The sequence below is a fragment of the Lithobates pipiens genome, unplaced genomic scaffold (assembly GCF_037356315.1).
Source record: "Lithobates pipiens isolate NorthernLeopardFrog02 unplaced genomic scaffold, aLitPip1_a1.2 Scaffold_3, whole genome shotgun sequence".
In the NCBI taxonomy this organism is placed as follows: domain Eukaryota; kingdom Metazoa; phylum Chordata; class Amphibia; order Anura; family Ranidae; genus Lithobates; species Lithobates pipiens.
The window spans coordinates 231094538-231106338 of record NW_027507790.1 but is presented as its reverse complement, the minus strand read 5'-3'; the positions used below and the strand labels follow the sequence as shown (position 1 = coordinate 231106338).

General features: G+C 54.3%; 1 protein-coding gene across 1 annotated transcript; it reads left to right on the top strand.

Annotated features, from left to right (window-relative positions):
- The first annotated feature begins 2609 nt into the window (after positions 1–2609).
- On the top strand, positions 2610–8415 carry LOC143941008 (uncharacterized). The gene is made up of 2 exons (XM_077462882.1): positions 2610–3478; positions 7201–8415. Exons 1-2 carry the CDS (start codon positions 2701–2703, stop codon positions 7797–7799), a joined length of 1377 nt encoding a protein of 458 aa, XP_077319008.1. The 5' UTR covers positions 2610–2700; the 3' UTR covers positions 7800–8415.
- Positions 8416–11801: the final 3386 nt, after the last annotated feature.

The following is an 11801-nucleotide window of genomic DNA, read 5'->3' as shown; positions in this document are numbered from 1 at the left end:
ATTGTCTGGGACATTCCCATAATTAGCAGGTCTGCCCCGGGACCCGGCACCTTCATTCCGGGACAATATAGTGTCCCGGAATGAAACCGATGCAGTCCTTCAGCGAATTCTGCATCTGACAATGACGCCATCTGGCCTGGGCAGTCCCAGTGGTGTAGCGTGGGGGGGGGAGCCAGTGCTCTCATCATTCCTGTGCTGCCATGCTGACTGCTGTCCCAAGAGTGACCCAACTGTGCGAGTATTTCCTCCAGCTCCACCCACCACCGTACACTTTCATTCAATGAGGCATATCCCAGGCAAGGCACTGCTACGCAGCACCTTCCCCCGCCAAGGGACTCCTGTGGTACAGCCTATTCCCGGTGATTCCTCAGGTGCGTGACTCAGGCGGCCGGTGTGTGCGTGGGGGGGGAGGGGCGGTGCTTAGTGCAGATGAGTGTACGGCATGTGATACCAAGGAACAGTTGGGGGAGTTCACTCATCCGAAGGGTGATCATCATGGAGGGAGGCCCTGGAGACAGGTAAGCAAAATCCACCAATCTTCCTGGATTGTATATGTGTGGGGGAGTAATGCAGGAAGGAGTTTAGTGAGTCAGGTAGGAAGGTCAGTGTAGTGGACATGTATGTCAGTGCAGGGATCAGGTTGGGCAGTGTAGTGGTCAGGTAGTTTGGTGTAGTGGACAGGTAAGTTAGTGTAGTGGACAGGATGGGCTGTGTAGTGGACAGGTGGGGCAGTGTAGTGGACATCTAGGGCAGTTTAGTGGGCAGGTGGGGCAGTGTAGTGATCAGGTAGGTAGGTCAGTGTAGTGGACATGTATGTCAGTGTAGGGATCAGGTTGGGCAGTGTAGTGGACCGGTAGTTTAGTGTAGTGGACAGGTGGGGCAGCTTAGTGGACAAGTGGGGCAGTTTTGTGGACAGGTGGGGCAGTTAAGTAGACAAGTGGGGTAGTGTATTGGACATGTAGGGCAGTGTAGTGGACAGGTGGGTTAGAGTAGTGGATATGTAGGGCAGTGTAGTGGACAGGTAGGAACAGTGTAGTGGACAGGTGGGGCAGTGTATTGGACAGGTAGGGGCAGTGTAGTGGACATGTAGGGCAGTGTATTGGACAGGTAGGGGCAGTGTAGTGGACATGTAGGGCAGTGTAGTGAACAGGTTGGGCAGTGTAGAGGACAGGTAGCAGTAGTGTAGTGGACAGGTGGGGGTAGTGTAGTGGACAGGTAGGGGTAGTATAGTGGACAGGTGGGGCAGTGTAGTGGACAGGTGGGTTAGTGTAGTGGACAGGTCGGCCAGTGTAGTGGACAGGTAGGGGCAGTGTAGTGGACAGGTGGGGCAGTGTAGTGGACAGGTGGGGCGATGTAGTGGACAGGTAGGGGTAGTGTAGTGGACAGGTAGGGTCAGTGTAGTGGACAGGTGGGGCAATGTAGTGGACAGGTAGAGCAGTGTAGTGGACAGGTGGGGCAATGTAGTGGACAGGTAGAGCAGTGTAGTGGACAGGTGGGTTAGTGTAGTGGACAGGAGGGGCAGTGTAGTGGACAGGGATTTTCTCCAGATCCCTAACGTCATTTGTATTCCTTTAGTAGTATAAAATACAGTGGTTTTTTTATATGCAACTTTATTGCCTTAGAAATAAAGAACATTTGTTTAATGTATCTTAGCCAGACATTGAAAGAACAATTACACTTTTTGAAAATAAGTGGCCGCCTGTAACTGCAATGTTGCGCTCACATACATGAAACAAATGCTTTTTCTAGCTAAGGCACTAAGTAGCATATAAACCCTGCTCCACTCTCAAGCGTGGCCACCCGCCGACTGCAAGTGACATTTCTTAAATAGGTAAGGGGCAGGGCCACCCGGTGATGTCACATGGTGGCACCACCCCCTTGTGACATCACCGACTGGTGCATGCTGGGGGGGCTGTCCCTGAATGGCAGATTGGAAATGTGATCACCCTACATGGCTGTCGTCCCAGAAGGAAGCCTCCTCTAAAGATGATGCACAAAATAGCCGGCAGTTTGATGCAGACAAGCAGACTACACTGTACTTACCTGCACTCTACACTACGCTGTACTTACCTGCACTACACTATACTCCAGTACTCCGCACTAATCTACACCATACTACATTACTCTACACAACACTACTCTTCACTACATTGCACTACTCTACTGTACTCTTTGGGTTGCTTTAATACAGGCAAATAGACTGTGCACTCTGCAAGCACAGTTGCTCCAAAGCTTAGTAAATGAGGCGAAGCTTCACTGCACAAAAAATACCCAATCACATGCAAGGAAAATGTAAAAGAACTGCATTTTTGCTTAGACATGATTAGATGATGGAGATCAGAAGAGCTTCCACTCCTTTACTAAGCTCTGGAGCAACTGCACTTGCAAAGTACACAGTCTATTTGCTTTTAATAAATCCACCCCCATGTGTTTGAGAAATAGCTGTGCAAATATTATGTGGCATAAAAATTGCAACAACCACCAAGGGAGCCACGGAATGATCCGACCTCAAGGGGAGGGGTAATGAGGGGCGGGCATGACCTGGTGCCCAGGAGCCAATGGAAGAAAAGGAGGCTGAGGGAACTGAGAGAAGCGAGGGGGCGGAGCCATATAAATAGGGGGCGGAGCTTAGACGGGACCAGTGCACGAGGAGACATCACAGGAGGAGGCAGCTTTGTTCACTGCTCCTCTACATCCAAGATGGCGGCGATCGAGGCGGCGCTGGCGCGATTGCGGGCACAGGCGGCGGTGAAGGGACCGGAATGGCTGACCAGGCAAGTGCAGGAGCTGCTGGGGGACAGTGATGAGGCGAGGGGCGGCGGGGGGACTGTACCACGGGCCCGGCGGTCTCGGCCGCCGGCGCGATTTTCGCCAGGCCCCGCCCCTCGGCCACCTCGTGACCGGCGGAGCCCGGGGAGGGACGGATCGGTCCCCCCGGCGAAGAAGAGGCAGCAGGAATGTCGGGGTTCAGGGCGGTCGACACGCCGCCGGCCCGCCCCGGGGAGCGGGGCCACAGGCAGTACCTGCGCTGGTTCCCCGTCTCACAGCCCGGCAACCAGTCGCGTGGGGGTGCTCGGGGGGGGCCCCAGCACGAGCGGAGTTCGGGTGGAAGAGGTGCCAGGGGCGGAAGACGGCAGGAGCGTAGCAAGGAAGCTGGAGACAGGGAGGAAGGGACGCAGACCGGCAGATGGACAAGCAGGACGCCGCGGGGGACAAGTGGAGGAGCAGGGCGGTACGGGGGGGCACCACAGGTCCGGTCCACATCGCCGGTCTGGGAGTGCGCACCCTGGGGAGACACACCTTTCCAGCCGCCGGAGCGTTGCGGCCTCTGGGGGGGGATCGCCCAGGGGGCTCCCTTCGCAAGCAGAAGCGGACGTGGCGGAGCGGTCGGAGGGAGAGCTGTCCACAGAAGACGAGGTGGCAGATCCGGCAGTGGAGAGCGGCAGTGCGGCTGTGGGAGCGGTGCCTGGTCGGCCCGGTAAGTCCATGCATAATGTTTTGACTGATGCTTTGCAGGGGTTGCTGGGGGTGGTTCAAGGGGTGCCGACGGGGTCTCCGGCACCGGTGGTGCCGGTGGGGGGGGAGCAGCGGGGGGCGGGGCCCGGCTCGACTATGCCGGCGCCTGCACCGCAGCTGCAGGGGCTTCTGGACGGCCTGCGGGCATTGGTGGAGAGGTTTGGGGGGGCGCCGGGCACTCCTGCCCTGGCAGCACCGTGGGGGTCGGGTGCGAGTTCGGCAGCTGCGGCCGTGCCGGCGGCGGTAGTGGAACCCGCGGCATCCGGGGTTGAGGGGCCGGCATCGAGTGGGGGAGCCGGTGGCGACAAGGTCGCGGAGGTGGCGGCAGGTCGGTCGGACGTGGTCAGAATTGGGGACGCGGCACGGTGCGAGGTGTACGTCTGCTTCGAGGGCCCGCTGGGAGCGCACTTGAAGCCGGAGGTCCGGGAGAAGATTACAAAAGGTGAGTACGTGGAGATATTCTCGCTGCTCCCATTAGAAAAGTTCAATTTGGATCGGGTCAAACCTAATGACACCAAGAAGGACGATGAGGAAAAGAGGCGTTACCGGCTGATACCGCGAACGTTTGCAAATTGGTTGCAGGCATTCGCGATATTGGCGAGCGTCATTGGGGAAAAGAACCCCGAGCACTGCTCGGCGTTGTTTTGTTACATGGACGCCATCGGGGAGGCCCACAGGGTGTACGGGGGTGTTGCGTGGCTGCGGTATGATGAACAGTTCCGGCAGCGAAAGGCGGTGCGTCAGGAACTGCGGTGGGATCACAAGGACATCAGCCTCTGGATGCGACTGATGTCCTCGGCCCGGGCCCAGCCTTCGTTTTTTCAGGGGGGGGCCGGGGGTACAACCTCCTCAGGACTGTCGGCCGGAAAGAAGTGGGGAGTTTGCTGGCAGTTCAACGAGGGTGCGTGCAAGTTCGGGGGCGCCTGCAGATTCAAGCACGAATGTTCGGGTTGCGGGGGGGCCCACGCGCTGTCTCGGTGCTTTAAGAAAGGGAAACGTGCCGGCGACGCTTCTAACAAGAGGGAGGACGCCGGTGAAGGTGGAAAGGATGCTTCCTTTCCTAAATAAGTACCCGGACGGGGAGGCGGCGCGTCTGCTGGCGGAGGGGTTCCGCGTGGGTTTCCGGATTCCTTGCGACCTGCAGGTGGTGCCGCCGTTGGCGCGGAACCTCAAGTCGGCCCTACTGCATCCGTCGGTAGTGGATGACAAGTTGGGCAAAGAGGTTGCGCTGGGTCGCATGGGGGGTCCTTTTGAGGAAAAACCTTGGGGGTGTCTTGTGGTGTCTCCACTGGGGGTTGTCCCCAAGAAGGAGCCGAACAAGTTTCGGCTCATTCACCACTTGTCCTTCCCGAAGGGGGGTTCGGTCAACGACTTCATTGATCCGGAGTTCTGCACGGTATCTTATACGTCATTTGACGCGGCGGTCCGGTGGGTGCGGAAGTACGGCCGGGGGGCGCTTATGGCAAAGGCGGACGTCGAGTCAGCGTTCCGGTTGCTTCCGGTGCACCCGGACAGTTTTCCACTGTTGGGTTGTCATTGGAGGGAGCAGTTTTACGTGGACAAGTGTTTGCCCATGGGCTGCTCCGTTTCGTGTGCGGTGTTCGAACAGTTTAGCTCGTTCTTGGAATGGGTGGTGAGGGATGTCTCTGGCCTTGAATCGATCATTCATTATTTGGACGATTTTCTCTGCATTGGCCCCCGGGCTTCGTCTGTGTGTGCGATTCTTCTTTCCACGTTGCAGCACATCGCGAGCATTTTCGGGGTGCCTTTGGCGGCTGAAAAAACGGAGGGTCCTGTGCAGGTGTTGAGTTTTTTGGGCATAGTGATCGATTCAGAGGCCATGGAATGCAGGCTGCCGTTGGACAAACTGGAGGGCCTGCAGAGGGAGATCCGGGAGGTTCAGGGTCGCCGGAAAGTGCAGTTGAAGAGCTTACAGTCATTGCTCGGCAAACTGAATTTTGCGTGCCGGATTATCCCTATGGGGAGGGTGTTTTGCCGACGGCTGTCGGCTGCGACGGCCGGGGCAAAAGCCCCGACGCACTTCATTCGATTAACGAAGGAACACAGGGACGACTTGAGCGCGTGGCATGACTTCCTGTCCTCTTACAATGGTCGGGCAGTCTGGATGGCCGGGCCGGTGAGCAATTTCGATCTGGAGTTGGTCACCGACGCGGCCGGGTCAACGGGTTATGGGGCGTTTTTTCGGGGGGAATGGAGTGCGGCACCGTGGCCGAGCTCCTGGAAGGAGGCAGGTTTCCTGGGCAATTTGGTGCTATTGGAACTCTTCCCGATAGTGCTCGCACTGGAGCTGTGGGGGGAGAGGTGCAGGGATTTGAAATTGCGCATTAACTGTGATAACATGGGGGTGGTGCTGGTGGTGAATCGCATGTCGGCATCTTCCCCCCCGGTTATTCGAGTTTTGCGTCATTTGGTCTTTCGGTGCCTGCGTTTAAACGTGTTCATTTATGCCGTGCACATCCCAGGGGTGGAGAATGCCTTGGCTGACTCACTGTCTCGTTTCCAGTGGGACAAGTTCAGGGAACTGGCGCCTGGAGCGGCGGTGGACGGACTCCCTTGCCCAGAGTGGATGTGGGCGCTGCCCTTGGAATCGCCGCGGGATGGATACGGCGGTCTGTGAGTGGGTCTACCTGGTCAGCATACGAAAGGGTATGGCGGGAATGGCAAGGGTTGGTGGAGGAGGTGTCCTCGGACGGGGATGCGGGTGACTGGCGTTTATTGGTGCTGTATTTTGTGGTCCGGAATATGGAGGGCGGGCGCTCAGCGGCCGCGATTGACAAGAAAATGGCAGGTTTGTCATTTCTTTTTAAACTGTTGGGTTCGGAGGATTGGACAAAAGACTTTTGGGTGCGGCAGATGCTGCGGGGTTTCCGTAAACAGAGTAAGCGGGGGGACGGACGGCGTCCGGTGACGTTCAACCTTTTGGTGGCCATATGCGCGGAATTGGGGTCGGTTTGTAAGTCTAGTTTTGAGGTGCGACTGTTTACTACGGCTTTTTCGTTAGCGTTTTATGGGGCGTTTAGGGTGGGTGAGTTGGTCAGCCCGTCCAAAAAAATGCCGGGAGGGCTGTTGGATCAGGACGTGCGGGTGACGCGGGATAAGGTGTGTTTGCTTCTCCGAAGATCAAAAACTGACCAGCGGGGTCGGGGGGTGGAGGTTGCGTTGTTTCAGTTACCTGGGTCCCCGGTTTGCCCGGTTGCAGCGGTTCAGGGGTATCGGGGGGTCAGGCCGGGCTGGGAGGGCCCGTTCCTTATGCACGAGGATGGGTCTTTCTTGTCACGGTTCCAGTTTGTGTCGGTTTTTCGGCGGTGTTTGCGGAATCAAGGTCTAGTAGCGGCGGAGTATGCTTCACACTCCTTCCGCATCGGGGCGGCCACGGAAGCGGCCAGGTGCGGGTTGGATGAAGCATCGGTGCGCAAGATAGGTCGATGGGAGTCGCGTAGGTTCAGGTCCTACGTCAGGCCGCAGTTGGTGGTAGGGTGCTAGCGGTGGGGTGGTTGGTTTGGAGTGGGTGTCCCCCATACAGGAAGTGGGGGTAACTCGACAACTTGGTTCCAGAGGGCTTGGTGTCTGGTGGGATGGTACGGTTGGGTGGTTGATGTGTTTTTGCTTTGTTTTGTTTTTTCTCTCCGTTTCAGTGTACGTGTGTGTGGTTTTTCGTTTCAGATGGAGGTGCACCACGCCTCGTTTGGATCGTGGGCCATTCTTATGTATGTTGGGGGGCCAGGAGAGGTGACATGAGACCGGATGGTAGGCAGCTGGGGATTTCCAGGAGAGCAGCGGAGTTGCATTGGTTGGGAATCCCGGGCATGCAGTGGGACGGGGTGATGGGCGTGGTGGACAGGTATGTGCTTCTAGATGGGCCCCCGGATGTGTTGGTGCTCCATGCTGGGGGGAACGACCTGGGGTTGCGTAAGGTCCGGGACCTGCTCGTGGACATAAAGGCGGATTTTCTGCGGCTCCGAGAGAGGTTCCCGAACACGATTTTGCTCTGGTCCGACATCGTGGCCCGGACAAGGTGGAGATGGGCCAGATCGGTGGCCAGTATCCAGAAAACACGGATCAGGGTGAATAAGGTGGTGGGAAGGTTCGTGGTCAAGAATGGAGGGTTGGTGATTAGACACAGGGAACTGGAGTCTAATGTGGGTTTGTATTTAAGACGGGATGGCGTACATCTCACGGATGTCGGCATCGACTTATGGTCCCTGGGTTTGCAAGGGGGCATTCAAACTGCTTTAAGGGTGTGGGGTTGCCCTCAAGGGTAAGGGGGGTCACCCTTTCAGGCTGTGGCGTTATCTTTCTGGTGGTCTTTTACGGTGGCGGTAAAATGGAGGTGATCTAAAAGGGGTGGGGGGCTCATCAGTAATAGGGGGCCCCTCCGGGGTATTCCCGAACGTTGGACGGAATACTGGGTGTTTTGCACTGCAGGAATTGGTTGTCTCCGGGCGGTCACAGCTGGAGGCCTGGTTTATGTTAATGGTACCGCAGTGAGGTTGGTTTTGGTTATAAAAGTGGGTCACCGTCAGAGATCACCAGACTGGACTTGGGTTTAAATGTTGTTTATGGTTTATATATATATATTTATATATTTATATATTTATATACAGATCTTTGGAGTGAGTTAAAAATTTCGGTGTGTTAATAAAAGGCTGTTGTGGCCAGTTTTACTCCAAAGAAAAGGTGTGGTCTCATTATTATTAAAAGGTTGATAAGGGGCAGAGGTGTCATGGGGTTTTTTAATAACAGGAAAGGGGACATTGGGGCTACGCAGGTCAAGGGAGCCACGGAATGATCCGACCTCAAGGGGAGGGGTAATGAGGGGCGGGCATGACCTGGTGCCCAGGAGCCAATGGAAGAAAAGGAGGCTGAGGGAACTGAGAGAAGCGAGGGGGCGGAGCCATATAAATAGGGGGCGGAGCTTAGACGGGACCAGTGCACGAGGAGACATCACAGGAGGAGGCAGCTTTCCCACCCTCCCTCCCTAATGTGGGGTTATTTGAGCATTCAGGTTATTGGTAGCTGGCTGGTTGTTGTTTTTCTTTCTTTCTTTCAGGAACAGAGGATTGGTCGTCACAGCAGTGAAAACGGCCCTATTGGGGGCTGCAGCGTTATCTTTCTGGTGGTCTTTTACGGTGGCGGTAAAATGGAGGTGATCTAAAAGGGGTGGGGGGCTCATCAGTAATAGGGGGCCCCTCCGGGGTATTCCCGAACGTTGGACGGAATACTGGGTGTTTTGCACTGCAGGAATTGGTTGTCTCCGGGCGGTCACAGCTGGAGGCCTGGTTTATGTTAATGGTACCGCAGTGAGGTTGGTTTTGGTTATAAAAGTGGGTCACCGTCAGAGATCACCAGACTGGACTTGGGTTTAAATGTTGTTTATGGTTTATATATATATATTTATATATTTATATACAGATCTTTGGAGTGAGTTAAAAATTTCGGTGTGTTAATAAAAGGCTGTTGTGGCCAGTTTTACTCCAAAGAAAAGGTGTGGTCTCATTATTATTAAAAGGTTGATAAGGGGCAGAGGTGTCATGGGGTTTTTTAATAACAGGAAAGGGGACATTGGGGCTACGCAGGTCATGGTATTCTCCAGGGCTTCTGCTTTTATAAAATATGTAATGTTTGGGGGGTTCTAACTAACTGTCTAGCTAAAAATGCTGATTTCTACATGTGTGTGAAAAATGTAAAACATTGTCCTGGACAGCAAGTAGTTAAAAATATAAACCTGAAAAAATGTCCCTCGTTGTAACTCTATGGTCAGTCACATTATCCAGCGAAGCAGATGGACAGCAATACAGGGGTGAAGATTGGGGAATCTCTAGACCTTGTTGTCCAATCTATTCCTGCAATAACAATTAATAAATTAATAGAAACAGAAATACACAAAAACATAGAAAACATTTTTTTTCTTTTTTGAGAGAGAGAGAGAGAAAGAGAGAGAGAGAGAGAGAAGGGAAATCTTGTCATCCAAGGATGCAGACGATCAGGGAAGCTGTAGATCTTGTCGTCCAATCTGCATCTGCAATAAAATGTATACATTAACCACTTGGGATCCGCGCTATTGCCAAATGACGGCATTAGCGCGGATCTACTTTTCCGGGACGACGTCTATTGACATCGTCCCGGGTACGCGGCGCGCTCTGTGATCGGCGAGTCCGTGAGACTCGCCTGATCACCGATCCGTGCAAGGGGTCGATCCCGACCCCTTATCACGTGATCAGCTGTCAGCCAATGACAGCTGATCATGTGATAGAACGGAGCCGGCAATCGGCTATTATTCCTCCTCGCGCTGACAGCGCGAGGAGAGAAAAAAAAAGCCGATCACCGGCGGCCGTGATCGGGACATCAGTCCCGATCACGGCCAGCAATACAGCTGACCACCTGCCCCCTGCCAGTGCCCACCTACCCACCGCAGTGCCATCCTGAATAAAAGTAAGTGCCCCCCATCAGTGCCACCCAGCAGTGCCCATAGTGCCCACAGTGCCACCCACAGTGCCACCCACAGTGCCACCCACAGTGCCACCCACAGTGCCATCCAGCAGTGCCACCAACAGTGCCACCCACAGTGCCCACAATGTGCCTCAAAGGTGCTGCACCCCAGTGCCGCCCATCAGTGCCCAGCAGTGCCGCCCATCAGTGCCCAGCAGTGCCGCCCATCAGTGCCCAGCAGTGCCACCTATCAGAGCCACCTATCAGTGCCACCTATCAGTGCCCATCAGTCCCATCTATCAGTGGTACCTATCAGTGCCCATCCGTGCCACCCATCCGTGCCACTTATCCGTGCCACCCATCCATGCCATCTTATCTGTGCCCATCTTTGCCCATCAGTGCCACCTTATCTGTGCCCATCGGTGCCGCCTTATCTTTGCCTATTAGTGCCGCCTTAACTATGCCTATCAGTGCCCACCAGTGCAGCCTATCAGTGCCCACCAATGCAGCCTATCAGTGCCCACCAATGCAGCCCATCAGTGCCCACCAATGCAGCCATCAGTGCCGCCTAATCAGCGCACTTCAATGAAGGAGAAAAATGACCCGTTTGCAAAATTTTATAACAAACTATTAAAACATGATTTTTTTTTTTTTTTTTTGCATCTTTTTTTGTTTGTTTAGCAAAAAATAAAACTCCGAGCTGTAACTAAATACCACCAAAAGAAAGCTCTATTTGTGGGAAAAAAATGATAAAAATTTCATTTGGGTACAGTGTTGTATGCCCGCGCAATTGTCATTCAAAGTGCATCAGCGCTGAAAGCTGAAAATTGGTCTGGGACTGAGGGGGGTTTAAGTGCCCAGTAAGCAAGTGGTTAATATCGTCTGAACAGGTAATACTGAAAACATATGATATGACACTTTTTCTAAGCAGAGTTTTTCTCATAATTTTAAAATTATGGTGTCGATCTTGGGACAATAGTTCACAGCAGCACAGAATGTCCAACAGTTATGTTCTATATAATATAAAATACATTCTGCTTCCTATGTAAGTGTTGTCATAGGTGTGCAGACAAGCAGAGGCGGCTCTTTAATTAGGCAAATTAGGCGATTGCCTTAGGCCTCGCCCACACAAGGGCCTCGCGGGCTGCGACCACCTAATTTGCCTGACAGGACAGTGTGTGGGTTCCCTCGTGAGTGAAAGGAAATATGCCTCAGTGTGTGCACGCAAGCCGGTGGCAGGGTGAGCGGGCAGGTGGGCACTGCACATAGACTGACGCTGGTGCTGCCTGTCTGACTGAGCTAATGAGCCTCCGCGGACGAGGTAGGAGATGACATCATCTCAGCTCAGTCTGGTCAGCTGCATCGAATAGCAGGCTCCACCGCCGAGGCACCGTCCTCCTGGTCTTTCCCCCAGTCGGATGCCCCAGTGCATGGAGGAAGTTGTAGTTCTTCACAGCACTGAGCACAGACAGCAGACTTGGCCCTCTGGTGCCTGTGCTCTGCAGAGACTACAACTCCCAGATTGCACTGCAGGGAGCTCAATGACAATATCACGTGGGTGTGACTCGTTTCTCATGCTGCCTTTAGTAGGGTAGGAGACAGAGGACCAGGTTACAGGTACAGTACATCTAGATATAGTACATACTGTCTGTACATTACCCTGTCTTCTATGGTCTCATGGTCTGTCTCCAGTACCCTGTCTGTCTCCAGTACCCTGTCTGTCTCATGGTCTGTCCCCAGTACCCTGTCTGTCTCATGGTCTGTCCCCAGTACCCTGTCTGTCTCATGGTCTGTCCCCAGTACCCTGTCTGTCTCATGGTCTGTCCCCAGTACCC